General features: G+C 37.3%; 1 protein-coding gene across 7 annotated transcripts; it reads left to right on the top strand.

Moving 5' to 3' along the window:
• On the top strand, positions 1-26,609 carry LOC6645321 (anion exchange protein 3). Of its 7 annotated transcripts, none has more exons than XM_023177548.2 (15): positions 1-626; positions 9,735-10,039; positions 18,937-19,084; positions 19,193-19,460; positions 19,534-19,663; positions 19,836-19,862; positions 20,015-20,176; positions 20,247-20,489; positions 20,557-20,697; positions 21,298-21,504; positions 22,279-22,476; positions 22,538-24,264; positions 24,327-24,521; positions 24,593-24,821; positions 24,895-26,609. In XM_023177548.2, exons 2-15 carry the CDS (start codon positions 9,962-9,964, stop codon positions 24,964-24,966), a joined length of 3,825 nt encoding a protein of 1,274 aa, XP_023033316.1. In that variant the 5' UTR covers positions 1-626; positions 9,735-9,961; the 3' UTR covers positions 24,967-26,609. The 7 variants fall into 7 exon arrangements, with proteins under 7 accessions (XP_023033316.1, XP_046867918.1, XP_046867919.1 ...); XM_023177549.2 differs by lacking the exon at positions 1-626 and adding an exon at positions 8,867-8,887; XM_047011962.1 differs by lacking the exon at positions 19,836-19,862 and having other exon boundaries at positions 2-626.

Here is a 26,609-nt window from a genome sequence, read left to right as displayed (position 1 = left end):
CAAACATACATACATACATATATATATGTTTGGTTGTATACACGCAACAAACGTTGCCAGTGTTGTTGTTATTTTTTTGTTGTTTTTTTTTTGCCGTTGCTGCCATTTTGTGCCTGCCAGTGCCTTGTGCCCTGTTCCCGCCGTCGATCAGTTCCCCGTTTCGCGTAACCTTCCGCCCCCCTAAATCACCCAGACAAACATACTCCCGCAATCGCCCCCTAGACTACATATATATATATATACTCTGTGTTTTGTCTTCTTCGTCTCTGTTGTTGTTTTTGTCGACGCGTTCTAGTCTTTTGCGTTCGCTCTGTTTTACTCGCTCCCGCCCTTCCGCTTTTATTTGGAGGGAGTTGGTTTACCGCCGCGATCTGTTTGTTGTTATATACCAGTGCCGCCTCCACCACCAAGGATCAGAAGAAGAAGAGGAAGATAGAGTTGACGACCACCGTGGACCACATTTGGCCTATTAAATGAACCACTATTAATCAGCATTGTCAGCAGAAGCAGAAGCAGCAGCGACTTCACATCTTGAAGAATAGTGGAAAATTTTCAACATCAAGTGAAATTGGTTTTGGTTTTGGCAAGCAATAGTAAAGCTGCGACGTCATACTCTTAAGTAAAAGGTAAAAGAAAAAAAAAACAAAACAAAACAAAAACAAAAAAGAAAGAGCAACAGAGAGAGAGAGAGAGAGAAAGGGAGAGGAAGAGAGAGAGAGAGAGAGAGAGCATTCGAAGTACGTGTCAATTAAAATACTCATATCTGTCTTCTGTCTGCGGTCTCTGGTCTGTTTGGGGTCTGTGGGGTCTGTTGGGGTCTGTTGATGTTATTGCTGGCTATTTTTGTGCGAAAAAAAAAAAATAAAATAAAATAATATTGTGAATATATTGACTTTTTGGCAAGGGAAGTGAACGAACATTGCCGCCAAGTGTCAAAGAAACCGTGAAATTTTTACTTAATAATACACAGACACAAGAAAAAGAAAAAAAAAAACAACAAATTCAACAAAAGTTGAAAATTCTAATTGCTGAAAGGAAATAAATCAAGTCGCACAAACAACTGCAGCAGCGGCAGCAGCAGCAGCATGTGACTCTTAAGACTCTTTTGCCGGTGTCAAAAACAAAAACAAAAAAAGAAAAAAAAAAACTGGTTCTATTATGTATTCTCCTTTTCAGTTAAAGTTAACACAGTTTCGACTGTGTTCTTCTTCAATCCCTTCCCCCAACATGCTCTCCTTTTTATTCCAGCAACGATCCCCCCTTCACCCCGCACATCTCTCGTGCTAAACATCATTCAACTCGTTGGCTCTTTTTGCTCTTTCTATTTCTGTGAGTTAAGATTTTGTTGCTTTTTATGCAAATTTTGCAAACAACAACAATGAAAAGTAGAAGAAACTAAACACTAGACTGTCGCCTCTCAATTAACTTTGCCGAAGACTTTTATACCCTTACTGCTTACTAAATATCCATAAAAATCTAAATCTCGAATCAGGAGTATGTCTGGCATAAACGGACATTAGGAAGAAATATTAAACCAGACTCCTCGAACTTCCCTTCCTGTTTCGTAAACTACATCTGAGAAATGTAGCTGGGAAATCTCTGTAGGGTATAAAGCCAACTTCTCAGCGAATGCGACAACCATTTGTTTTTAAGTAAGAGTATCATAAAACTATTCTCTCTTTTCGTTGCCTGTTATCAGTGTGCACACGAAAATTCGCAGTGTTTGGTGGTTCTGCAGTGTTGCACTTGCTGGCAAACATTAGCCAGATGTGTGTGTGTGAAGCCTTAGTGTCTCAACCTACTGACTTTCCTCCCCCGCCATGCAACCGATTTGGCCCCATCAATGCTTACAATGGTTGGGTGAGTAATGGCTCAATAATTTGGATTTCCCCCTTTGTCATTGTACCCGCCTCATCTCCGTCAGTCGTCTCTTCAGTTGCTTCAGTCGCGACCCGCGACGATAAACGATAAACATACAACACATTGTTAACTAGAATTTGTTTATCTTGACTTTTGTACTTTTTTGTTGTTCTTTTTGTTTCTGTTATTCTTGTTGTTGTTGTTGTTGTTCTGATATTTAACCGAAAAGTATCATGACTCTTAAAAGTTTGCTATTTTCATTGTAGTTCTGCCACACTATGTATATGTTTTAGTATGTATGTATGTATGTATGTACATATACATATACATATATGTATGTTGTTGCTGAACTGCACTTTTGTTTAAACAACTTGCGATGATGATGCTCTCTTACTTTATTTTGACAGTAGGTGAGGTTTATTGTTCCTGTGCACTGTTCATAGAATTTGCAACGATGTATGGTGTGTGTGAGTGTGTGTGTGTGTCTGTGTGATCTGTATGTGTGTTTGTAATAACAATAAATGATGAGTAAGTAGCCAATGTCCAAGAGCTTTCCATCATCATCATATTTTCAATTGAACTTAGTTACTTGTTTTCTATTTGTGCGTGTGTGTGTGTGTGTGTATTTATTGATAAAGCAATTTGTTCAAATCGACAAGTAATCAAAAACTGTATGTACATATGTAACTCCCCTATTAAATCTAGTGAATCCCAAGAATCTCAAATACGATTGGCAATTTAAGGTTCGACGACCTTAAAGGCAGGCCTATCCAATCAATAGGAAAAAAATAAAATAAAATCATGCTACGAGACCATATGAGAGTCTCCACCCATTTGATTGAGCCATGCCCTTTCGATGATATGCAATATTAACTAATTTCACAACAACTTTATAAACTTTCGGCAAAAGCAATGGAAATTATATATATATTTTCATATATGTATTCAAATTGTTAAGCTCCAAGAATACACTTAAAACATTTGTTACTCTAAGCAACAATGAAATTCTAGGAACTTCAAACAAATGAAACCGAATGAATGAATGATCGAATCATTCTTTAAGTATTTATACTTCACCGGATGAATAACGTACTCATTCATTCCAAAGCTCAATGTGCCTTCAATACTTACATTTTATTTTAAATCTTTTAACATAGCACGAAACTCAGAAAATATTACCAATATACATACATTACTTTTGGGTTGTGGGGGAACCTAAAAAAATATAGTTTTTCTATCTGCAATACAAATCTCATTGCAAAAGATCTAAACATGAACGAAAGGGCGAATTGAAATTATATCAGTTTTTAGTCTTATTCATTCGAATCATTAGTAAACTGAATGTCTCAAATATGGATTTGAGTACATTCATGCAATCCTCTTATGTAGATATTTAGGTATTTATCTAAAGTTGAGCGAAACGAGTGTGTATAATTAGCCCATTCGTCTCGTCACAGAATCTCTATTTACTATATATATCTTTATATATACTATTACTTTCTTATCGAGAACACAAAAACTCATTTAAAAAACGTAATGCGGTATAGAATAGACTTATCACTTTTCCTTTTAAATTGGAAGCTTTCAGAGAACAGCTGTTCTGTTCTGTTCTGTTACGCATATCCAGTTTATTTTATTTTAAATGGTCAACAATACGTTAACGTTGGGCTTAGTCATTGTCCAGTGTCTTGGAGACCCGTTTAATTGATAAAGATAATAACTAGTTCTTGCACTTTTTTGTAAATTTATTTGCCTTGAAAAAAGTTTCCATGGAAATTGATATACCTAATTGTATATTCCAGAAACGGGGGAAACAAAAATCAGTTGTCAAATATTAGTATTACTTTTTTTTTTTATTATATTTATATCATGATCATGATTGTCGGCGATATAATGTGAGTGTGTGTGTGAGTGTGCGAAATTTCTTCTTATCTGAAGTGAGAAATTTTAATGCGATAGTATGGACATGGACTCTGCGAATTGGTCATAGTCATATTGATTACGGTTTACATACCAGTGAGCTACTGGTGTCTGTCAGACTGTGGTTCGACGATCGATGAGTTCGTCACTTAGTCAGACTGCCGGTTTGTCATTGGTAGTGAGCAAAAGGCAGTAAGTAAGTCTAATTAGAGTTTTGTTTGCAGTTCGAATTGGTTTTCGTTTTCCACTCAAATATGTATGTATATATAAGTACATATATTGTTTTGTAATGAAATCGGTGAAGCGTTAAAACAAAAAAAAAAAAGGTTTCTAAAAGTTATGACTGTTATTTTTATTGTTTTGTTCTGTTATTTAGGCCTTTGTGTCTCTCTGTATGTGTGTGTGTGTACAATAAAACAGCCGAATATAGTACAAACTTACATACAAAATGAATGTATAAATAGTCGATCATAAATCCTTCATTTTGGTAGGTTGACGACTTTGTCAGTCAAGTGGAAAATGGCAAATCAGAGGGCGGACAGAGGGGCGGGTCAAATACCCTTGCAACATTCACTATAACACACGATTAAATATTACTATGGCAATCCATATTAATTGAATAATATAACGGATCAAACGGGCGTATACTTAATAAATAATACAATATAGCTTGTAGTTGTATACAGTTTATTTATATGTATATTGTATTCTAAAAGGTAATATTTGATAATAAAAAGTTGACAATCAATCCGTCTGGCTTAGTTCAAAAATTCATTGAACTATGTAGAATTGTGACATAAATTATAATCATAAAAATTTACAACTCCACTTGACGAATGCGTTTCAAATTATCAAATATTTTAATGCACTCATATATGTACATACATATGTATGTATGTATATATGATTGTATGTATTTATATACTTATTAAGTTATTTATATTAATATATGGGCACACTTTCATCTAATTGCTGGCGTTAGTCGTCGTCAGTCGTCAGTTTCGGTTAACGTCGACCGCAGCAGCAGCAGATAATTTAGTTTCAGACTCTCAAAGTGGTGTGTGTACTATAATTCAAGTGTTGTTAAACTGACATTTTTATGTTCGAGTGGGTTGGTTGATTTGGCTACTGTTTATGGCCAGTAAAAGCAGCAGCACCCACAGCAGCAGCAGAAGTACAGGAAGCACGTCCAGTTGCTGGTGGAATAACCACCGCAACCTCCCTTCTACTCTTAACTCTTTCCCTCTATCTCGCAACCCCGTTTTGTATACCTAACTCCCTGCCTCCTGTCTGACAAGAGAGTGGTTGAGTGACTTTGTTTCAAGTTCAATGTCAGCAGCAGCAGCAACAGCAACTGCAACAGCAACTGCAATTGCAGCTGCCTGTTGCAATTGAATATGCAAAACCGGTTACCAACTTGACCATGGGACAGCACGTGAATATGCATTTTGAGTCACAGTCAGATACATAGACTTTTTGGCCAACAGCAATTGCAATAGCTGCAGCTGATGTCGGTTTACTCAACTGAAACTGAAATTTCCAAAAACGCACAAAAAACAAAAAAAAAAAAAAAAAACAGGCAATAAGGCAAAAATGAAAGAAACTGGAACAGGCCAAACTGGAACCGGCTAAATCCAGATACATACACTTCAATATATGTATATATGTATGTATATGTTTTGTAATTATGCACGTATGTGTGTTTTAGTCTGTGTATGTCTGATAAAAAAAAAGGCGCACGAGACTTGTCGACGTTGTCGAGGAGTGCTACATAGTTCCACCTCTTCAGTTTCTCAGCTGATAGCTGAAAGCATACCAATTCGATTATATAATAATATTGCTATATATTTGTGGTACGACGAAACGCATTTATCATCATCCATTTATCCGTCCGGCATTATTGAGCCGGCTAATTGACATGTCGTCCTCTCCGTTGACTCGTTTTCACTCGTCCTCCTCCTACTTCTCCCCCACCTTTTAAATCAATTTTAAACTCGACATACAATAGACAATTAGATAATTTATGATCCTAGAACTGAAAATAAATCCCCATACATTACTGTCAATTGTTTTTAATAAATTACAAAAATTTAATCAAATCAGCCATCGAATCTCGATGGCTAATGGGGGGCCTAATGCATTATCATTATCATTTGTTGGACGGACAGTCCAAGTTCTCTCCAGTCCAGTAAAGACCAGTGCACATTTGGCCCGCCCGCCCATATACGCCCATATATGATAAGACAAAGCCAGCGACAGTTTCTATTTAATACCTTTTTGCGACTATATATATTCATATACAAACAGTTATTTAAATCAAAATTAAGTCATACCGTCGATCGATCGATCGATCTGTCGACGTCCACCCCGTCGTCGTTCACGACGTCAACGTCGACGTTGTTAAAGTCGTTTTCGCCAGCGTGCGCTAATGAACCCATAAAATTGATCACCACGTTAATTTTTTGTTTTGTTGCCCTTGCCCTCTCACCCCTCCCCCACCGCTGCTTCAGTCAAGACTTATTCTGGGCCTCTCGTTTCTTTTTCCTTCTTTTTTCGTTAGTCGTAAATTATAACACCTACGATTTACGATTTCACCTACCGAACGTATATTGTGTATTTTTAAGTTGTGTCTCTAATTTTGATAACATTGTGTGTTTGTCATAAAATGTGTAAATTTATTTGTTTTTTTCCTTCCGATCACGTATGTTGGTGCATTTTCAACGTAACGAATTGGCCAAGCCATAACTAGTCACGCGATCGCTCTGATTGTGAGAACTAAATCACAACACTTGAAAGACATGACTTTAGTTGGGGTTGAATTTTTTTCGCAAAATTCTTTCGCCCTTATAATATTAATGCCAAGTTCTTTGAGTTTGACAAATTTATAAGCTTTTAATATGAGGTCTCAAGCTCTGTCTAAGCAGTTTATGGCAATATTTTCAGCTTTCTTTTATAATAATTAAATACTAAAATAATAATTTTTATTCAATTGGCCAAATGCAAAACTGAAAGACGCTACTTTCCTTCGCAATTATACTTTTTTTCTTATATTTTTTATTTTTTTTTTTTTTTTAATTTTTGGTGCTTAAAGCTCAAAAATTTTGACTCAACATTTGAATGATACGTAAACTTTTCAATTTGCAGTTGTTAAATAATAATTACATAAAGAAAAAACAAATTCGATCCCGTACTAATCATTGATTTGAAAATAATGAAATAAAATAATAATTATATATTGTGTTTTCTAACAAAAAAAAAATGATTTGTCGTAGACTTTTTTCTGATTAAAAATAATAATAATAACTTCATCAAATAACTTTATAGCAAGAAGTTCGGACAATTCTGATATATTTTTGTAGACTTACATGTTAGAGTAAAATAAAATTGAAAAGAAAAAATATTAAAAATTTTATTATTAATATGTGATCAATTGAAAATTATAAACTCCCACATTTTCCCCATTTCATATAAAAAATAGCGATAAATTCAAAATATTTTTAAAACTACTTTAGAAAGGGTATAAGTGTAATTTTTTTTTTTTTAATAAATGTACACAGCTGAAAAGTGTCAATTATATGCTGAAAATAGATTTTTTTAAGCACAAACAATATTTCTATAATAAATGAGATTGATTTAGAGCGGTTGAATGAAGAAGAAATCGTATATATGTAAGTCATATGACAAACTGATTTAATAGATGTTCAGCGTAATGAAAGTTAATATCTATATAAGTACATATACTAATTTTATGCTCTTCTAAAAATATTCAAATAATAAATGATTTTAACATTTAAAACCAAAAGAGGAACAAACAAAATACTAAATATTCCCTGTGCTTGCTTTCTTCTGTTTAATATTCAAATGAAATGACGAAAATGTATTCTGGTAGAAATAACATTTACATTAGTAACTTTTTGATACTGAATTATTGAGGATCTGTGTTAACGTTTTTTCTTATTATTCGCCAAGTCTATTGTGAATAATTTCCGTCTTAAGAATTGGCCTTGAAGTATGTAGTTATAGTTTCTTTAGTTAACAAACAAAAGAGCAATTTATCACACATTAAGATCCTTTTGGTTGTTTATTAACTAATGCCAGCCCCTGTTAAACTTTGATTATTACGCCCAAATGGCAACATTTTAATATCAAGGTCTCTGCAAAAAGACAAAGTTTTGTGTGTGTGCGTACGTGTGTGTGTGTGTGTGTGCGCAAGAACTTAACTTTAATCCATGGTCAAACAGACACACATCACTTTTTATCGTTGATGGCAAACAAACAAAAAACAACAAAATAAATCGAGGCAACTCAATATCCAAGGCACATGCCATCCACACACACACACACACGCACACACACTCGCATACCCTCTCATTGTGTGTGTGTTTGTATACATATTTAGTCTATCCCTAAGACTAGTCACATTTTCTTACATAATCAAAGCAACTGGCAAAAAAAATATTTAGTGTCTGCTTTTTTTTTTTCGCCTATCTCTAGATATAGACAAAAAGACCGATGCATACTCTAAGTACACAAATGTCTAAGTATATATTAGGGGGGGATGTAGCGTCTAAGCACGAGACTCATGTCGGATTGGTAGTTTTTTGTGTTTTGTTTTTTGAAACCGATATACGACGATACCATTAGCAGCGACACCAATTCGAGAGAGACATTCGAGGCATTACTACGCTTCGTTCGGCTTGGGCTTGGGACTTCGGGTAACGTTGACTCTACTGGCACTGGACTGGGGCGATAGCTCACTTTACTTTCATAACGTTCCGTTCTTAGGAAGTGCCACACACATAAATCAGCGCATTCGCAGCCGCAACAGGTTCACACGGCTTTCGTTTGTCATTGAGAGCGCCTCGTGGTCGGTCCTTTTTATCGTCCTCGTCCTCATCTTCGTCGCCGTTGTGGCCATCGTGGTCATTTTGTTTTGTTTGGGTGTTTGTGTTTTTTTTTTTTGTCCTGTGTGAACATTGCGTGATTAAGGGACACTTGCACCTGCAGTTTTTCAATTTGGATACAAATTTGTTGTCGTCGTCGTCGTCGTCGTCGCGTAGATAATTCAATTTGTGAAACTTAAGTAGTCCTGTGACCAACTGAAAAGGTGCCTATTGAATTATTAAAGAGCTGCCGACACGCACATCCCCACATATATACATCCATACTTACATACATATATCTATTAAATAGGCAACAGTTTGCGTTTTTCGCTTGATTGCCTGCCGTTTTGAGGTTCAACGCCCCAAATTAAATACAGCAAAAGAAAGAAAAAGAAAGAAAAAAGGCTTCTTCTGCCGCTGTCACCATTTATTTCCTTCTCTCCTTCTACTACTATAACATCAATATTAACATTAATTTGGGTACAAATATTTTGTATGTTTGTTTGTTTGTTTTTGTTCTGTTCAACTTATTCAGCTGTCAGTGTTTGCTCAATAAAATTATTATGAAATTAATAAACAATGCCATATGCAGTCCAAACTTTTAAGAAACCAAAAGCACATAGGAATGACGACGATCAGAAGTTTGCCGCCGCCCTAGCCCGCTTAATGACGATGATGATGGCTATCATTCGTATGCCGATGCTCATTCTCGACCTCCTGCTCCCCACTCTATCCCGCACTCCCAATTTGCCCACCAAACCATTTTGATTCCCATAAAGATTCAGTGTTTAAATAACGCAAATTGATCACGAGCCGGCAACGAAAGTCGCGTGCTCAGCCCCTCCATACTCCTTTCCCTTTCGCCACCATTCACACACTCCTCTTGTGACTGGGATGGAATGGGTGTGCGTGCTGCTGCCATTTGACTTTAATTGAGTCGCGTCGCTTAGTTTTTATTGACTTCTTGCTGTCTTTGTCTACCAATTGGTCTCCTTGGAGGGGGCCGTTTATTAATGAAATTGCGTTCTAAGTGTCTGACTGTTTTCTTTGTTTTTTTTTCAATTTGTTTAGTTTTGGTAGCCATCGCAGCGGTTGCACCGAATGCCGAGATTCTTGGAGCACCCACAGTGGCCGCGTCGTTATCCACACAATTCCATGCGAGTACGCCGCCATCAGATTATCAAATAATCCCCATCCCGCAACACAACTACACACACACATCCACACCGACACTTTGATCAACTGTATCAGGATATCCGGAGGATAATCGGCAACATCGGTTGCTGCATCCCTTCAAGATGAGTTTCAGTTCGGCCAGTGGCAGGGAGAACAATGTTCGCAAATTATCCTTTCTGGGCTTCAATACCAAAAAGAAGGTAAGCAAAAACAATTAATAATTATTATAATATGAACTAAGTGGAAATAAATTAATTAATGCATTTTTCCGCTTACGATCTATATCCATTGTCCATTAACTAATTGCTCAGAGATATTGGAGAGATATAGCATATATTTTTAGCCAACCTTGCCAGCACTTAACTACTTACTTATGATGAAAGTTAAATGAATGACTCAACAAATTTAATAACAAATTGGGCTGAGAATATATTTTTGGTAACATTTTTGCCAAATTGAAAAGTGTTGTTTTTTTTTTTTCAAATTTTATTGCCAATTTCCATAAATGATGAGCTATAAAAATATATTTAAATAACATTAAAAACATGATGAAACAAAAATTAAAAACCATCAAATAGATTTTTACTAATTTTAATGATGTCATTATCCAAACTTGCAAAAATTCCGTAAATAATTGTTTTTTTCGCCCCCCCCCCCCCCCCCCCCCCCCTTTATTATGTCAGCAAAAAAAGTGAACATTCACAGTCTAAGTTGAAAACAATGAGACGATTTTCTTTTTTAAAATTTGTAAAAATTTAAAATTTGAACGATCTATTAAAAGTTTATTTGTTTCTTTCCCCCTAAATTTTATTCATTCTTTTGAGGCGACAAACTTTGACTAAATTCAACATACTCTCTTTTCGTTATAACATTTTTCCAATTGTGACAAAAAATATTTATTGGCATTTATGATTTATGCATTTGGTTGGTGAATTTGGTACATTTGACATAAATTTAAATAGTTATTCTCAAGTCAATTTATCAATATGGGGAAAACCTATTTTATATGCTTCTTGATGTTGTTTGTTTTATTTATTTTGGTATTAAATGAATGTGGAAGTCATAAAAATATCTTAAAATACATTTTCCCTGTCAGTCAGTAATTTTCCATGCGAAGTCATTTTGATATTTTACAATTTGCTGTTGACTCAAATGTATCTATATACATTTATATTGTTATTGTTGACTGTATGTATTTTTTTTAAATTTTTTTATATAAATTCATTTTGGCAAGTTTTTTTTTGTGTTGCATTAAGGCTTTAAGTAATGTCAAGTAATTGTTATTGATTTTGTTGCTGTTGTAAGGCAATCGCAATTTTTGCTTTTCTATACATTTCCGCACTCAGTTGACGCGGTCCAACTGACCGAGTGTCCAACGCCCGCACGTTAGTGAGACAGTCAGTCAGTCAGTTAGTCAGTCAGTCAGTCAGATAGTCACTCATTCAGTCAGTCATTCGGTTATTCAGTGAGTGACACAATTTAGAAACCTGTTTTCTCAGTTTTAATTTCAGTTTCAATAGAGATATATATACTCTGATGTTTGAGTGTGTATGCTGTGTGTACATTAGATCGCCTAATCACGCATTCATTCATTCATCACAAAGCGGGTCGAAATCACAAATGCCGCACACGCAGTACAGTTAGACAGTAACCCGAAGGTGGGCACCAGCAGCATTAGTCTAAAGGCTAACCACAGTCAACAACGCAGCGTTAGATGTGATACCAAATTAACAACAAAAACAGAACACAAAGCAAACAAATAGAAAAAAAGGCAACGAAAACAAATCCAAACTAATTGAAAATTGCAAACGCGCTAAAAACTAATAGAATAACGGTGCAGGAAGCTATTGAGACATTTAAATGAAGCGAACAATAACAGGAAATCAATATTGGTGGTCAAGGCTGCTTGCCAGTTCCCTGCCGGTCAACTGCTATTGACCCTGGCAATGGTATTGGCGAATAGAAAGTAAATTGTGTAATAGAATTCATTGACATCTGCTACTAAACAGGTGAAAGTGAGGCATTCACTTAACGCGCCATTAAGTATACTCTGATTTATAAGCCAACACATTTTAATTAAGTATAGTGTCATATATACAAATTGATTACCATGGCAAAATGCACACATCCACACTCGTACCCAAAATCTTCTCTTCTTCACATTGACCCCCGACCCCCCACTGCCACCAATTATTGGCACAACTACCTGTTATCGTTAATTACTTGTTCAGCTAATGAGGCTTAATGCCATTTCAAATTATTCTTATGCATAAGCATAAGCACACACAAGCTTTTTTTATCTCTTTCCTCCCCCCCACCACCTTTAACCACAAACAAACGTCAAACAGAGAAAGCTTCGCGAACACCCACACCAGCCGTACCACCCACATAACCCATCTGAATAACAACAAGAAAAACAAAGTGTTGGCCTTGCTCGGCCTTGACCGTCGACCGAGGCGAAATTTGCCTAGCCTTCCCCTTTCTAACTACAAATGTAGAGAGATACAAATACATGCAAACATATGTATGTATGTATGTATGTCCTGCCGACACGGCTCGCCGACTCTCGACTAAGCTTTATCATTAATTATGCACTATTTGTGCAGGCCAGTACACGGACAGAGGGACAGAGCAAAACGGCATTTTGGGCTTGAGCTTTTGGCCACAAGCTTTCGTTCGGCCCCACTCAAAAGTGCATTTTGATTTACGTCAGCAGCAACAGTATTCAGTAGTAAAGCCCTTCGCCGCCATGGCCATGGACAAAAACAGCTGAGTCGTCCTCATCGACATGCTCTGCAGCTGTGAACTATGCTACAGTTATACGCGCGCTTTCTTGAGCGCCTGCGCAGGAGGCAAACACACAAACACACAGAGCCAGTTTGGCCAGAAAGACCATCTGTGTGTGTGTGTGTGCCGTAGTTGGCTGTGGCCAAAACCATTTGATGGGAAGCTCTTCCCGTTAATAGAACGTTAGCGCGGTCGTGGGTCGCGTCCGTTTTTTTATTTTTTTGGTCTTTTCCCTCAATATAGCCACGCTGCGGCGTGCTTGCTTGTTGAGCTCCTCGAGTAACTCAGCAGTTGCTGTGTTTCTGTTATTACTTCCATTTCTTATTGTCTCTGTGTGTGTGTAATCACCCAGTGAACTCTTAACACTTAAACGGGTCAAAGTGCAACAGGCATACAAGTTCCAGATATTCCCACCTACATACATCTATAAGAGTGTGTGTGTGCGTAATTGTACTATATATTAACATCCATACTACATTGCGTGTTTTAAAGTTATCAAATTAAATCGATTGAACAATTTTGATTCGATATATAAGTAGCAAAAAAATACTTGAAGCGTTCAAGGTAAACTTAGTTTGATCTATAAAAGTAGCCTTAAAATTATATTCCACCCACACTTAAACACCCACATAGCCACACACACACACATGAACACCCAAAACCAACACCAACACCTGAAAAGTTTTTTAAGAGCATACAACCTTGAAAAATGTGGCCCAACACACACACACATACACATGCATGGCCAAACGAATTTCCTTGTGAGCAGGCACACAAACACACGCATATACATACAGTCTTTTTTTTTTTTTGTTGTTCAAAATTATAGACGAAAAGACCAAAAAATTGGTTTGGCAGCTGTGTGTAAAGCCTCTAACAAGAAATGTGTTGCATACATTTTGGGGCACCTTCAACAGAATCCGCTCAGCAAATAGAAAAAATACCCCAGAAAGACTTACAAGCATCTTTTATGCACACGTGTGGGTTTGTGGTTATAACTGTAAATGTGTGTTTGCGGGTTTGGTCGGCCTTTACATATATTTGTAAATAAGTTTGTGTGTTTGCGTGTGTAAAATCTTCCAACGGACAATGAAGATGAAATACTTTCGATGAAATGTATTGAAATAAATTGCCAGTAGGCATTAGCAATAAAACGAGAGTGAGAACAAGAGAGAGAGAGAGTGTGTGAGAGAGAGAGAGAGAGCGGGATAAACGAATACAATTTAAACAACATTACACTATAAGAATGTAGAAAATTATTCCATTTCCAAGAGCTGAATACACTAGTCTCTAGAGTTCAACACACATCTCTAGACACATCTATACAGTCCGCACGGCCCTGCCTAAGTCCACGGCCCAGCCCAGTCACAATCGATGACCTTGAAGTATGCAACACTTTGCCATTGTGTGAACAAAGAGCAAGCATTGTCAGCATGATTTCTACTACTCGATTACATTACATTTACGATAATTTAACGCCTTTACCAACGCCTCACATTGACCAGTTTAACCTTTGCACGTGTCTGTACCATTTGTCTGTGTATCCTCCGGTCCTTTGGTCCGCTTGTGTGAGCATTTCCGCTGCGGAATTCACATTAATTTTACACACACACACACACACACACACACACACACACACCGAGAAAGAGAATGAAAAAACGTAGCTGAAGCATCGTTAATTTGTGCAAACAAACGGACAAAACTGTGTACGAACAAGAGACGTAAAACACCCAAAAAGAAAAAAAATCCCAAGTGAAACAAATTATGTACAGGCTATGGAAAATTTTTAGCCCATCAAAATTATGTAACAAAATTCATAAAAGTGTGAAATACAAAATGAAATTATTTCAATTTCTCATACTCTCCATCAACTAACAGAATCCAAACCCAAAAACGGAAGAGTCAGAGGAATTAGGGCGCATTGAAAGGGCTAGTTCAACTGGCAGAGTCAAAGTGGAACTTCGAGTTGTAATAGAAGTCGATGACGAAGTTTTAATGCGCTGCTGCAAAGGTGATGAAAAGTTAAACGAAGTGCAAAAACTTATTTGCTCAACTTGTGGCAACACATATCCAACATTAGTTGGCACATGTTGCAAACACTTAAATCTGCACAACTTTGTTTGCCCGCAATTTGATTCAATTTCGCTTGACAGGCAAAACTTGCCACAGAAAGTTGTTTAGACCACGACCACATAAACATGCTAGCTGCTGCACACAAACAATCACCCACACACACACAGAGATAACTTGCTTATAACTTATAAGTCACGTGCCGCTTCTCACTTGGTGACGTTCACGTTCACCGCTTTTTGGCCCTGTTTGTTGTCAAACCACACATCAAAAACATTCAACCAACCAACCAACCAACCAGGCAACTGTCATTTACTTACTTGCATACATACATACAATGACAAACTTCTTGGAGCATAAGAGTAGCATGACTACAAATCTTACACTAATTTGTCACACCACGGCGTATTCGTTTAGAGACATCGACAATGCTGGCGTTGCTAGTGCAGATAAAAGATCAGTGTATATTAAGAACATTTTTCAATTCGATTTTGTTAGAAAGTTATCCTTTTCTTATCTACATTTTGTGTTTGCGCTTAAGACTCATCATCAATATTCGAATATTGAATGAAAATTGTTATCCATTCAATATCTATTTAAATGCAAAGGTATAAATCTATTTGTTTGTGTAGCAAAGTTAGTGTTCTATATTTAGATGTATGTACATACATTCGGACAGAATTTACCGTGTACAATTTCCTTGCATCATCATCTTATGCAAATGGCTCTAATCATATGATCGTTCAATGTACACATGTATTTAGGTATATACTTACTTATTTTTGTGTGACAAGCTTCAGTGGCAGCATATATTTATTTAAAAAAGAAAATATAGGTACATATGTATATGCTATAGACAAGTTCAGCGAGGACTTGAAAATACCCTGCAGTAATTTAGTTTAGTTTTCGTTTCCTTCCCTCTAAAGAAGTAGGGCGAAGTAAGTAAGTAAATAAGATTTTAGGTAAATCTTTCAAAAATAGTTATTGTTCTTGTTCAGCCTGTTGCATATACTTTAAAGATGTTGATATACCCCTTTAAACCTATTTCGGATAGCAGGGTATAAAAATGCTAAACAAACAACAACGAAAATTGACAGTTTAGACAGCGTGTTAGTAGCAGGAAAGAAGAAGGGCAGAGGCAGGCATGGTAAACGCAAACGCAAAGGCAAAGGAATGGAGCGAATAATGTGGGTGGTAGCGACACCATCGATTATTTCTTGATAAGCGCCGCTGACATGCTGCATAAGTGTAGTTCAATCAGGTGTGGGCGGGGTGTGAGGAGGCCTTGCAATGGTCTGGTATGAGTTTTTGTTTTTGTGTTTTTTTTTTTTTGGTGATGGTTTTTACCTGTACCATATATATGTACATATATTTGTATTTATATTACTTGTGTTGTATTATGGTTTGTGGGTGACGGCAGACATGCAATATCTATTTTACATAGAGTCATATTTACGTACAAACATACGTACCTTTGCAGAGTCATAATGATGGGAACTACATACATAGGCTAATGGCTGAATGACAAAATGCTTTTTTAATGCGTTGCTGCGTATCTGTTAATCAGCAATGGCAACAACTTCATCAATACATCGCCATTATAATCATAATGATCATTAGGATGTGTGTGTGTGTGTGTGTGTGTGTGAGTGTTTTTGGACTAACCCAATGCTATGGTTCTAGTGTTTATCGATTAATTAACGTAACATGCCGCGTTACGCTTTGACTTATCTGACTTGGACACAGAAACAAAATACCCATGTTAGTTGGGGTCTGGGGTTGGGGGCAGGGACAATCGTATGCATAGTTGTATCCTAGCAAAAGGTGAATTACGCGGACAAAGCTACAAACACACTGACATTCCCACGTGCATGCTCTCAGCGTTATTAAATTGCTATTTATAAACCCAACTGTAGCTCTGTTTGTTTTTCCCTTTCCCTGCCACTTTGCCATTGCACATTTCCTTGTTTATCTCGATGTGCTTAAAGGCAGGCAGTCAACACAATTGTCAAGGATACGGTCGCTCACCTTCAGAATATATCAAGTTATTATTATGGAAAATCCTCTGCATAAAATATGAAATATATAAGTTTGCCCGCCCCACTGTCTGGGTGGCTGGCTGGATGGCTGGCTCCTGCTTAAGGCAGCACATTCGCATTAACTTAATTTCATTTGCATTTACATTCATGTTGCTTTAATATGATTTTGATGTTAACATCTGGCATAACATCAATATTTACACGTACAAAACATACATACATATAAAATGGCCCCCAAAGCACTAATTCAGAATGTCAGAAATTCTGCCGCAATGAAAAGCATTATTAATCTTCATAATTTTGTTGATGCGACTTTGACTCAATTTCTATATCGTTTGCTTAATATCCATAATTGAAGTAAACGAAAATTACATATACATATATAAATAAAGACACTTTAGGGCTATAAATATCTAACACTATGGACAAATATTCCTAAGTTGTATCGGCGAGGGGAGGGGAACTTTGCCCCTAAGTTGTGTAATAGGCTGGAAAGGTGTTTATCAAAATGTTGAACAAATTTTTAACCTTTCGTATGACTTCCAACTTTAAAATAATGTTTGCGTCAAGGATTACTTTTCTCTGACTGATTGTTGCCTACTTTAGGGGGTTCCCCTATTTCACAGCCTCTCAAATCACGCTCGTGATTATTAAGTGATAATCACATTAATTTTTTTGTTAGTTATATCCTAACAGGACTTCTTCGCGTGATTTCGAATATATGTAGATCTTATAGGATCGATAGGTCATTAAGATCCTTCTTTTTATGGGATTATACTCTAACTTAATATTTGCAAGTTTTCAACACATCAAAATGTCCGCGCCAAGTTTTATCAAGATTGTATCCCATTGCATTCGTAGGATTGGTCGAAAAGAGAGCTTTAAATCAACATCTTTTTTATTTTCCAACCAATTGTCAATATAATTAACGTTTGTTAGCAAGTAAAGTACTGATAAATCAGTGTGCCGAACCTAATTAAGATCTGGCGACATATCACTATTTGATATTACAATAGAAAGCTTACAAAATTTAAACTTTTTCTCAAAGATCTTTTCTGAAATGACTTAAAATTACATACCCATTTGGCCAAAATCTTTCAATGAACTCATTATTCGGCTAAAGCAAGCAATCAAAAGCTAAACTAACTAAAAATAGACTAATAAGTACACCGAAACGTGCTTCAAATCAAAACAAAAAAAATTTAAAATTGAATTTCAAAATAAAGTTACAATTTTCATGCTTATCAAATTTCTGTACATTTGCTCAAGTTTACCTTTAATCAACGAAAATTCCATAAACCCTTAGTTTGAGAAAATATAAATAAATGTGGGTACACACAGAAAGATGGAATCAAAATTAATAGAATTGATTCTACAGTGATTGGCCAAGAGAAAACAAAAGCAAAAAAAAATAAAGAAAAGGCAATTTCTTGTTGTAATATGATAGCCATCGACAATTACAAGTAATTGAGTTATTTGTTCCTGTGTTTTGATTTCTGCCCCTTACGATTCCATGAAAATATTTCACAATCCAATTCCTCAACCCTAAATGTAATGCGGGCCACCAATTCATGGACCGACCATGGCGCAATCGCAGTCACAATCAATGCCTTCGTCACTCACTATGAAAGACAATTGAGATCGATTAAAAACAATTATCAATAACGCCATTAAAACAAAGAGGGAGAGAGAAAGAGAGAGTGAGCGTCGAGCTGATGATAAACGGCAAAGAAAGAAAATGAATGTATTTATATACATACATATGTACGTACATGTATATAGAAGACGCACAAGATGTACTGACACTTAAAAGAATGATGAATATACCCTGGCCAATATTTAGAAATGCCTAGAAATGACTGCGTCAAACCATAATAACAATGAGCAAGGAAAGACAAATGAGTGGTGGGGCGGGAATGTGGTGGAGGAACGATGCTAAATACGAAACTATGTGTTGCTCCGCCACTATTGGTCAGTCACATGACCAACGTTTTTTGTATTGTTTTTCTTTTTTGTTTTTTATAGATTCTTAATTGAAAAGTATTTTGTTGTTTTGACTCATGAGCATAACGTGACCAAAACGCATGAAAACAATTGAGCGAGTAATGTGCAATTTGTTCGTGTGTGTGTGTGTGTGTGTGTGTGTGTGTGTTTGTTGTTTAAATATTAATGTTTGTTGTTTTTGTTCTTATTACTTGCAGTCCGGCAATGAAGATCCCGATGAAGTGCTATTGGACTCGGAAATGGAAAAAGTCTTTGCTGGGACAAATGCCCGCAAAGATAAATTCGATGTAACCACATTTCAGGATAGCAACCAGCAGCCAATTGGTTCGCGCAAAAAGAATAGCAGTAAGTTGATCCAAATTTAATTGGATTGCACTTTCATTGCATTCCATAGATATATGTATATACATATACGATATATATGCATGATTCTTTTTTTTTTGCTTCGCACAGTTCGCACAAATGATCTAAACATTGAGGAGGATTCGGAATATGAAAGCCAAACGGAACCATTGAATAATGCACAAAACTATGATGATATACCCGAAGATTTCCCATTAGTTTCCGAACGAGCTGGACACGGTGATCATTCGGATAATTCGGCGGATGAGAAGCATGTACAATTCGGTGATGCGAAAAAGAAAATTGTTATCACACCGCCAACTTTGAGCTATGATGATCAACCCACGGATCAATCCCACGAACGTAAACGACGAAAAAGGTAAGAGACACGCCCCCCTCTTGCATTATATATGAAACTAGTTTATACTAATCCTTTCGATGGACTATGGCAGCCGCCATCAGTATTATAGACAACGTAAATTCTCACATCAGGACAGCGTGGAACCCAAAAAAACAATCGAGGAAAATGGTGATGCAGGTGCGCGTAGGATCTCTGTGCAGCCTGAGGACACGGCATTGGAGGTAGGGATTTTCATTTATATTTCTTTTTCTTTTCGTTTTCTTTTTTCTTTCGTTTATTTTGTATTTAACTATAAACAGTCAGATATTGTAGAATAGCTAACTAAAATTCACAAATAAAATTACCTTTATTACAATTGCTGCTCCTGCTTCCCATGCACGGATCCACCTGTAGACAAATGGCCAAACACCGGCTAAACAGGTTGACCATATATATCCTAGGCCGTGCCCTTAGCGCCCATTTTAATTGTTTTGTGTGTGTATTTATTCTCCAAGTTCTTTGACTAATCACAATTCTTGTTTTTCCCCCCCTCACTTCTTCTGATTCTGATTCCACCACCCACCCATATACAGGAAGCTGATCTCAATGAATTGCGATCACATCGTTCGGATGATCCGCGTGCTATGAGACGTCATAAGATTCATCATTCGTCCATTAAGCTACGTGAATTGCCGCAAATAACCATATCGCCGTTCCTAAACAAGAAGCCAGAAGTCGATCATAGTCCCCATGAAGTGAGTTTAGTTTTCCTTCGGATCTCTCGAGATTGTGACCATGTATAATATGGAATTTCTCTTCTCCTAGATCTTTGTTCAACTGGACGAACTCACTGGAGTGGGTGAAGATCGTGAGTGGAAGGAAACTGCTCGTTGGATCAAATATGAGGAAGATGTTGAAGAGGGTTCCGATCGTTGGGGTAAACCACATGTTGCCTCTCTCTCATTCCATTCGTTGCTCAATTTGCGTCGCTGCTTGGAAACGGGCGTTGTCCTGTTGGATCTGAATGAAAAGGATCTGCCAGCAGTGGCCTATCGTGTGGTAGAGCAGGTGAGTTTAATAATAAGTCGGACCCATTTGCAATTTGATATCAATTGTTTGTTGTGTCTATTCTCAGATGGTTATCGAGGACCTGATCGATATTAATGACAAGCCATCGGTTATGCGCTCATTGCTCCTGCGCCATCGACATGTTAACGAGCATCAGGGAGTCCTGCCGTTTACAAAGCGCAAATATAATAGCTATACCAGTCTTCAGGTAAGACGAATTGATCTCACTTTTAAACACTCTACAGTTTATGCATTTGAACATACATACAACTCGCAATCGATCAATACTATTTCTCTCATAACATTTAACATTTATGCCCAAACGCCACCCTTCTCCCTGCCATCTATCTTTATTCATTCATTCATCATTGTGCCTGTTCGCTATAAATAATTGGCTTTCAGTATTATGTGACAAAATTCTATTGGCTAATCGCTAACCATTTTTGTTTGTGATCATATTATCTCTTTTGTCTACTCTCAACATTGATGCTACATTTCATGACATAATCGCGACATACAGCAACTTATACCCAAATCGGTAAAGGCAAATTGTACAAATTGATAAACTTTGATATTGTAATCTCTCACCAAAAAAAAAAAAAAAATGCCGCTTGAACAAACATTTCGCGACGTTTATATTGTCTCTCTCTCTCTCTATCTCTTCGATTCCCCTTTTTTTCTCTTTTTTTTTTGTTTTTTTTTTTTGTTTTGTGCGTTAATCATTTTCCGTTTTATTTTTGATTAACAAATATATTTTACACTGTTGCCGCGCACTGCAAACAAAACAAAACAAAACATAAAAATTAAGTTACTTTGGATGGGTGCCGAGACCTCACAACTTGTCCAACAGCAACATCAACAACATATGCAACAGCAGCAACAACGAAAGGCTAGACGCAGCATCTGCGTCACCTCAAGTGCCCCGCCCACGGCAGCAATGCTCAATATGGCAGCAGCAGCAGCCACTGCAGCAGCCATCGATCATCGACGTCACTCGACAATGTCCTATCTGGGTGTAATGAGTTTTGAAGCCCCCTTAATTGTCATTCCTCCTTTTATATATATGTCCAATTCCAGGGAATGAAATCGATTTTCAAACAAAAGTTATCTAAGAACAAAGGATTCAATTTCCAACCATTAACAAGGATCGATTGTGGCAACTTTTTATCCTATATGCAAACTCCCAAAGGAAATTTAAAATCTATAAATTTTAAAAAGTAATTTATATCTTCAGTATTGTAAAGTTTTGAACTTTTGAATTAGTTAATTGATAGCCAAGTTCGTCTGTGTGCATTTCCATGGGGACAATCAACCGCAAATAAATGTAGATAAATGAATTGAGAAAGAAAAAGTGACATATGTATTGGATTGGTAAAGGATATTGCAACGGTTTCATTCCCTGGTTCGGCCCAATTGCGAAATGCGCTTAGAACGTCGCGTCGTTTCTTTTTAGCCCACCCACTAGACCACGTTCCGTAGACCCTTCCTCTTAGTACCACTTTTTATGTGCTCTCCACCTCCCTCCATTGGCAAGTTCTCAATTGTGATTGTGTTGTGTTAATTTACCTAAAAAAAAAACAAAACAAAAAAAAAAGATACAAAATTTAAACTCTACTCGTATGTAGCAGCCCTAGACCGCACCATTCCAGCTAATTACGTTCTAATAATCTAAATGCACGCCTTTTTAATTGTTCGACAAAAAAACTGCATGTTTTGCTTGCCAAGTTTATCCATATTCTGATTAGACATTTGCAAAGGACTCTCACTCAATTTGATTCACAATTCACAGAACCTGTCCGGCGGCACCGATGACAAGAAGATCAAAATCATGCCTGCCAGTGAGATTGGCGGCAGCAAGCGTAGCAATGAGCTTAAAATTGACATGAAAGATGACATGTACTCCTCCTCGCAGGAGGATCTGAAGAAACTTCAAAATGACACCATACTCAAGCGTATACCAGCTGGAGCCGAGGCCACCACAGTGTTGGTAAGTTTCTCCCACCACATGGCATAAGAAAATAGGAATGAATTTGAGTTGGTTTTTTTAGGTTGGCGCCGTTGAGTTCTTGGAGCAGCCCACTATTGCCTTTGTACGTCTGTCGGAGGGTGTTCTGATGCCGACTTTAACCGAGGTGCCAGTACCTGTAAGATTTATGTTTGTGCTGTTGGGTCCACGAAACTTTGATCTGGATTACCATGAGGTGGGTCGCTCCATCTCCACACTGATGGCTAATGAGCATTTCCATGGCATTGCGTATAGAGCAGACGATCGCAAGGATTTGCTATCGGCCATCAATGAGTTTCTGGACGATTCCATTGTCCTGCCTCCTGGTAACTGGGACCGTCATGATCTATTGCCATTTGAAGAGCTAAAGGCGAAGAAGGATTGGATTCGTACGCGAAAGATTAAGGCCCTGCAGGTGAAACGCGACAGTGAGATGATCAAAATAGGCAAGGACGAGGAGAAGGCCTTACTGGAGAAGCAATCGCTGGGCGCTATTGGTGATGGCATGGGCGGCGGCGGTGGCGGTGGTCCAGATGGCGATGGTGACGATGACGACGACAATGGTCGCAAGAAGAAGAAGCCAAATCCATTGGAGAAGACACACCGCCTCTGGGGAGGACTGCGCAATGACCTGAAGCGACGTATGCCCATGTACAAGAGTGATATACTCGATGGCCTCAACACGGAAACTCTGGCAGCAACGATTTTTATGTACTTTGCCTGCCTATCAACAGCCATTACCTTTGGTGGTCTGGTGTCGGCCAAAACGGACAGCTGGATTGGCATTTCTGAGACCCTAATCTCGTGCTCGCTCGTGGGCATTGTATTCCACTGCTTCTCGTGTCAGCCATTGGTTATTATTGGAACAACTGGACCCCTGCTACTCTTCGATGAGGCTCTGATGGTATTTTGCACAGAGAATAACTTCGACTTTCTCTCGCTGCGCGTCTACGTGGGTCTGTGGCTTATAATCATCGCTCTCTGCGTGTCCGCCTTCGAGGGTAGCGTGTATGTGCGACTGCTCACACGTTTCACCCAGGAGATCTTCTCAGCTCTGATCACGCTCATCTATATTGTGGAGACAATGATGAAATTGGTATCCATTTATAAGCTAAATCCACTATTGGCCGACTACAATTTGCCACCTCCAACGCTTGTTGACCACGATCAAAATGGTACAAGCGTCAATTCTAGTATCATTGAGGCGAATACAACATCGTCGCCGCCACCTCTGCCTAAGCTTCCCATCAATCAACCAAACACTGCACTTTTCTGCACGATTCTAACCCTAGCCACATTTGTGGTGGCCTACTATCTGAAGCTCTTCCGTAATTCTCATTTCCTGGGCCGAAACGCTCGTCGTGCGCTTGGCGACTTTGGTGTCCCGCTTTCGATTGCCATGTTTGTGTTACTCGACTATTTGGTGCCATCGGTGTACACCGAGAAACTGGTTGTGCCTGAGGGTTTGTCCCCCAGTGATCCCTCGCGACGAGGCTGGTTCATTGGCTTCAATGCCACCCAATCTTGGGTGCCATTTGCCTGTGTTGTTCCTGCTCTATTGGTGTACATCCTAATCTTTATGGAATCACAGATATCTGAATTGATTGTGGATAAACCCGATCGTGGCTTGAAGAAGGGTTCAGGTCTACATTGGGATATTGTATTGCTGTGCTTATTGAACACCTTTTGCGGTCTGTTTGGTATGCCATGGCATTGTGCTGCCACGGTACGCTCTGTGACCCATGTGTCATCGGTTACCATTATGTCACGGTATGTCTAATCTTGTTGAACTCTTTGAATCCTAGAATTGCTAATATCTGATATTCCTGCAGGACTCATGCACCCGGCGAATCGCCACGAATTATTGATGTCAAGGAGCAGCGTCTATCTGGCTTCTTTGTGTGCGTATTGATTGGACTGTCGGTGCTGATGGCCAAACTTTTACGTCTAATACCCATGGCAGTGCTCTTTGGAGTCTTTCTGTATATGGGTGTGGCATCTATGAGCGGCGTACAGCTATTCGAACGGTATAAAAAAGATTGTCTCTCTTAAAAAAAAACAACAGTTTGCTGAGTTTTTCCTGTTTCTGGATTTATAGAATTCGGTTGTACTTTATGCCCGTAAAGCATTATCCACCTACACCTTATGTGAAACGTTTGCGTCCTTGGAAATTGCATCTCTTTACCACAATTCAGGTGCTCTGTCTTGTCTTGCTCTGGACAGTCAAATCATCCAAATTCTCACTTGCGTTCCCGTTCTTCCTGATCATGATGGTGCCGATACGTCAGCGCTTGAATTCACTATATAGTCCGGAGGAGTTACAAGCGGTAAGATACAAGAAATACATTCATTTTATATATAAACTTTATAATTCATATATTTATTCTATATATTCTTCAGCTTGACGGCAGCGAAGTGAAAAACGATGAGGATGAGCCTGATTTCTATGAACAAACCACCATACCAGCTTAAAATTGGTATATCCTTATGACATTTTCTTAGTCTCACATACAAAGTATTAAAGACCAGCTGTATACTGAGCTGGTTATAACCACAACAAAACATCAAAAGCAAATTCGACAACAACAAACAGCAAATGCATAAAATTTGTGGAATAACAAAAAAACAAAACAAAACAAAAAATACAAAAGGAAAAAGGAAAACCACTTAATTCTGGTGTAAACGAACTACCTGCAATTAGTATTTAGGATACAAAGAAAGTAGCTTACTGATAACAAGACACACCTGAATACCCAAATTTTTGTTTGGGAAGCCTGCACTTTGTGATTGTAAAAAATTGTGGTTGAAATTAAAGATAATTTTTTTTTGTCCAAAAACAAGAAAAGCTTGTGCAAAGAAAAAACCAAAAGAACTAAAAAGAGTGTCAGAGCTGAAATGGAAAAGCAAAACGTTGTACCTAAAAATAAAAAAAGCAAACAAAAAAAAAGAAGAAAACAAAAAAAAAAACTGATTCAGCTCAGCAAAGTGAGAAATATTTTTTCGAATTCTACGCGCAAAAAAACTAAAACTTTGTCTGGGATGTCGCAGCAAGAAATTAATAATTGAACAAATTGTAATGGTTACCAACAGTCTAACTTGTTGCCAACAACTAAATGTACTTTAGCTAAAAGACCTACCTATTATTATTACTATAACAACACACACAAATACATACATATAGTAATATACAAATATAAGACATATATGTATGTATGTATATAGTCTATAATTGTCTACTAGATGTGCAAATGCGTACAAGTAAAAGACTCTAAGTTGTTAAGAGTTAGGACTTTCATTTTGGCCTTAAAAGTAAAGTGTAGAATATACAAAGACACATGAAAACACACACTCCCACATAAAGAGAGATGAAATATATTTATTAGTTGGATTTCACACAATGTATTATTAGCAATAATTGCAAAAACGAGAATCGGTTTAGTCTCATCGACAAGAAAAGAGCAATTGCAATGGTAATAAAAGGAGCAGAAGTAGAAAAATTAACACACACACACACACACACACACTAACATATACCTAAACCTATTTAGCTTCAACTGGCGTAGTGATAATTAGTGTCAAACACACACAAAAAAAAAAATAAAAAAAAAAAACGAAATATATATATACATATGTATATCCTCTAAACTAATTCTAACAGAAGAATGAAGGAGATGAAACCAAACAAAACTACAAAACATTTGTTTATAACAAATATGTTGACGTACTTCGTTAAGCGCACACTTTAAAAGTGAAAGCTCCGTTGTGACGTAGCCGCTGTAAGTGTTGCCTTCTTTGTATTGTAGAAATCAAACACATACACATTGTACTTATACTATCTACATACATACATACACACACACACACAAATATCTATACTTATATATACATATGTAAAAAACAGAGTGTGTCTCAGTGAAATGCGTTTAGTGCGCACCGAAGTTGAGAGAATTACCTAAACTATTATAAATTCTAATTATTATATTATTATTATTATTATTATTTTTTTTTTTTGTAACCTGTATGTACTTGAATGTACTTGTACTTATTCTTAAGTAGTTGTTGTCTAGTATGTTTTATTCAAATTCAAATAAATTACAAATTATTAAATTTCAGAA

Source organism: Drosophila willistoni (genome assembly GCF_018902025.1).
Source record: "Drosophila willistoni isolate 14030-0811.24 chromosome XR unlocalized genomic scaffold, UCI_dwil_1.1 Seg143, whole genome shotgun sequence".
Lineage (NCBI taxonomy): Eukaryota > Metazoa > Arthropoda > Insecta > Diptera > Drosophilidae > Drosophila > Drosophila willistoni.
Note: the sequence above shows the minus strand (reverse complement) of the source record. Positions and strands in the feature narration are given on the sequence as shown.

Excerpts from the sequence above, each read along its gene's own strand:
- LOC6645321 (XM_023177548.2), top strand. The coding sequence starts at position 9,962 with ATGAGTTTCAGTTCGGCCAGTGGCAGGGAGAACAATGTTCGCAAATTA. Across the intron at positions 20,177-20,246 it reads TCGATCATAGTCCCCATGAA|ATCTTTGTTCAACTGGACGA; the intron begins GTGAGTTTAGTT and ends CTCTTCTCCTAG. Across the intron at positions 22,477-22,537 it reads CCGAGGCCACCACAGTGTTG|GTTGGCGCCGTTGAGTTCTT; the intron begins GTAAGTTTCTCC and ends TGGTTTTTTTAG.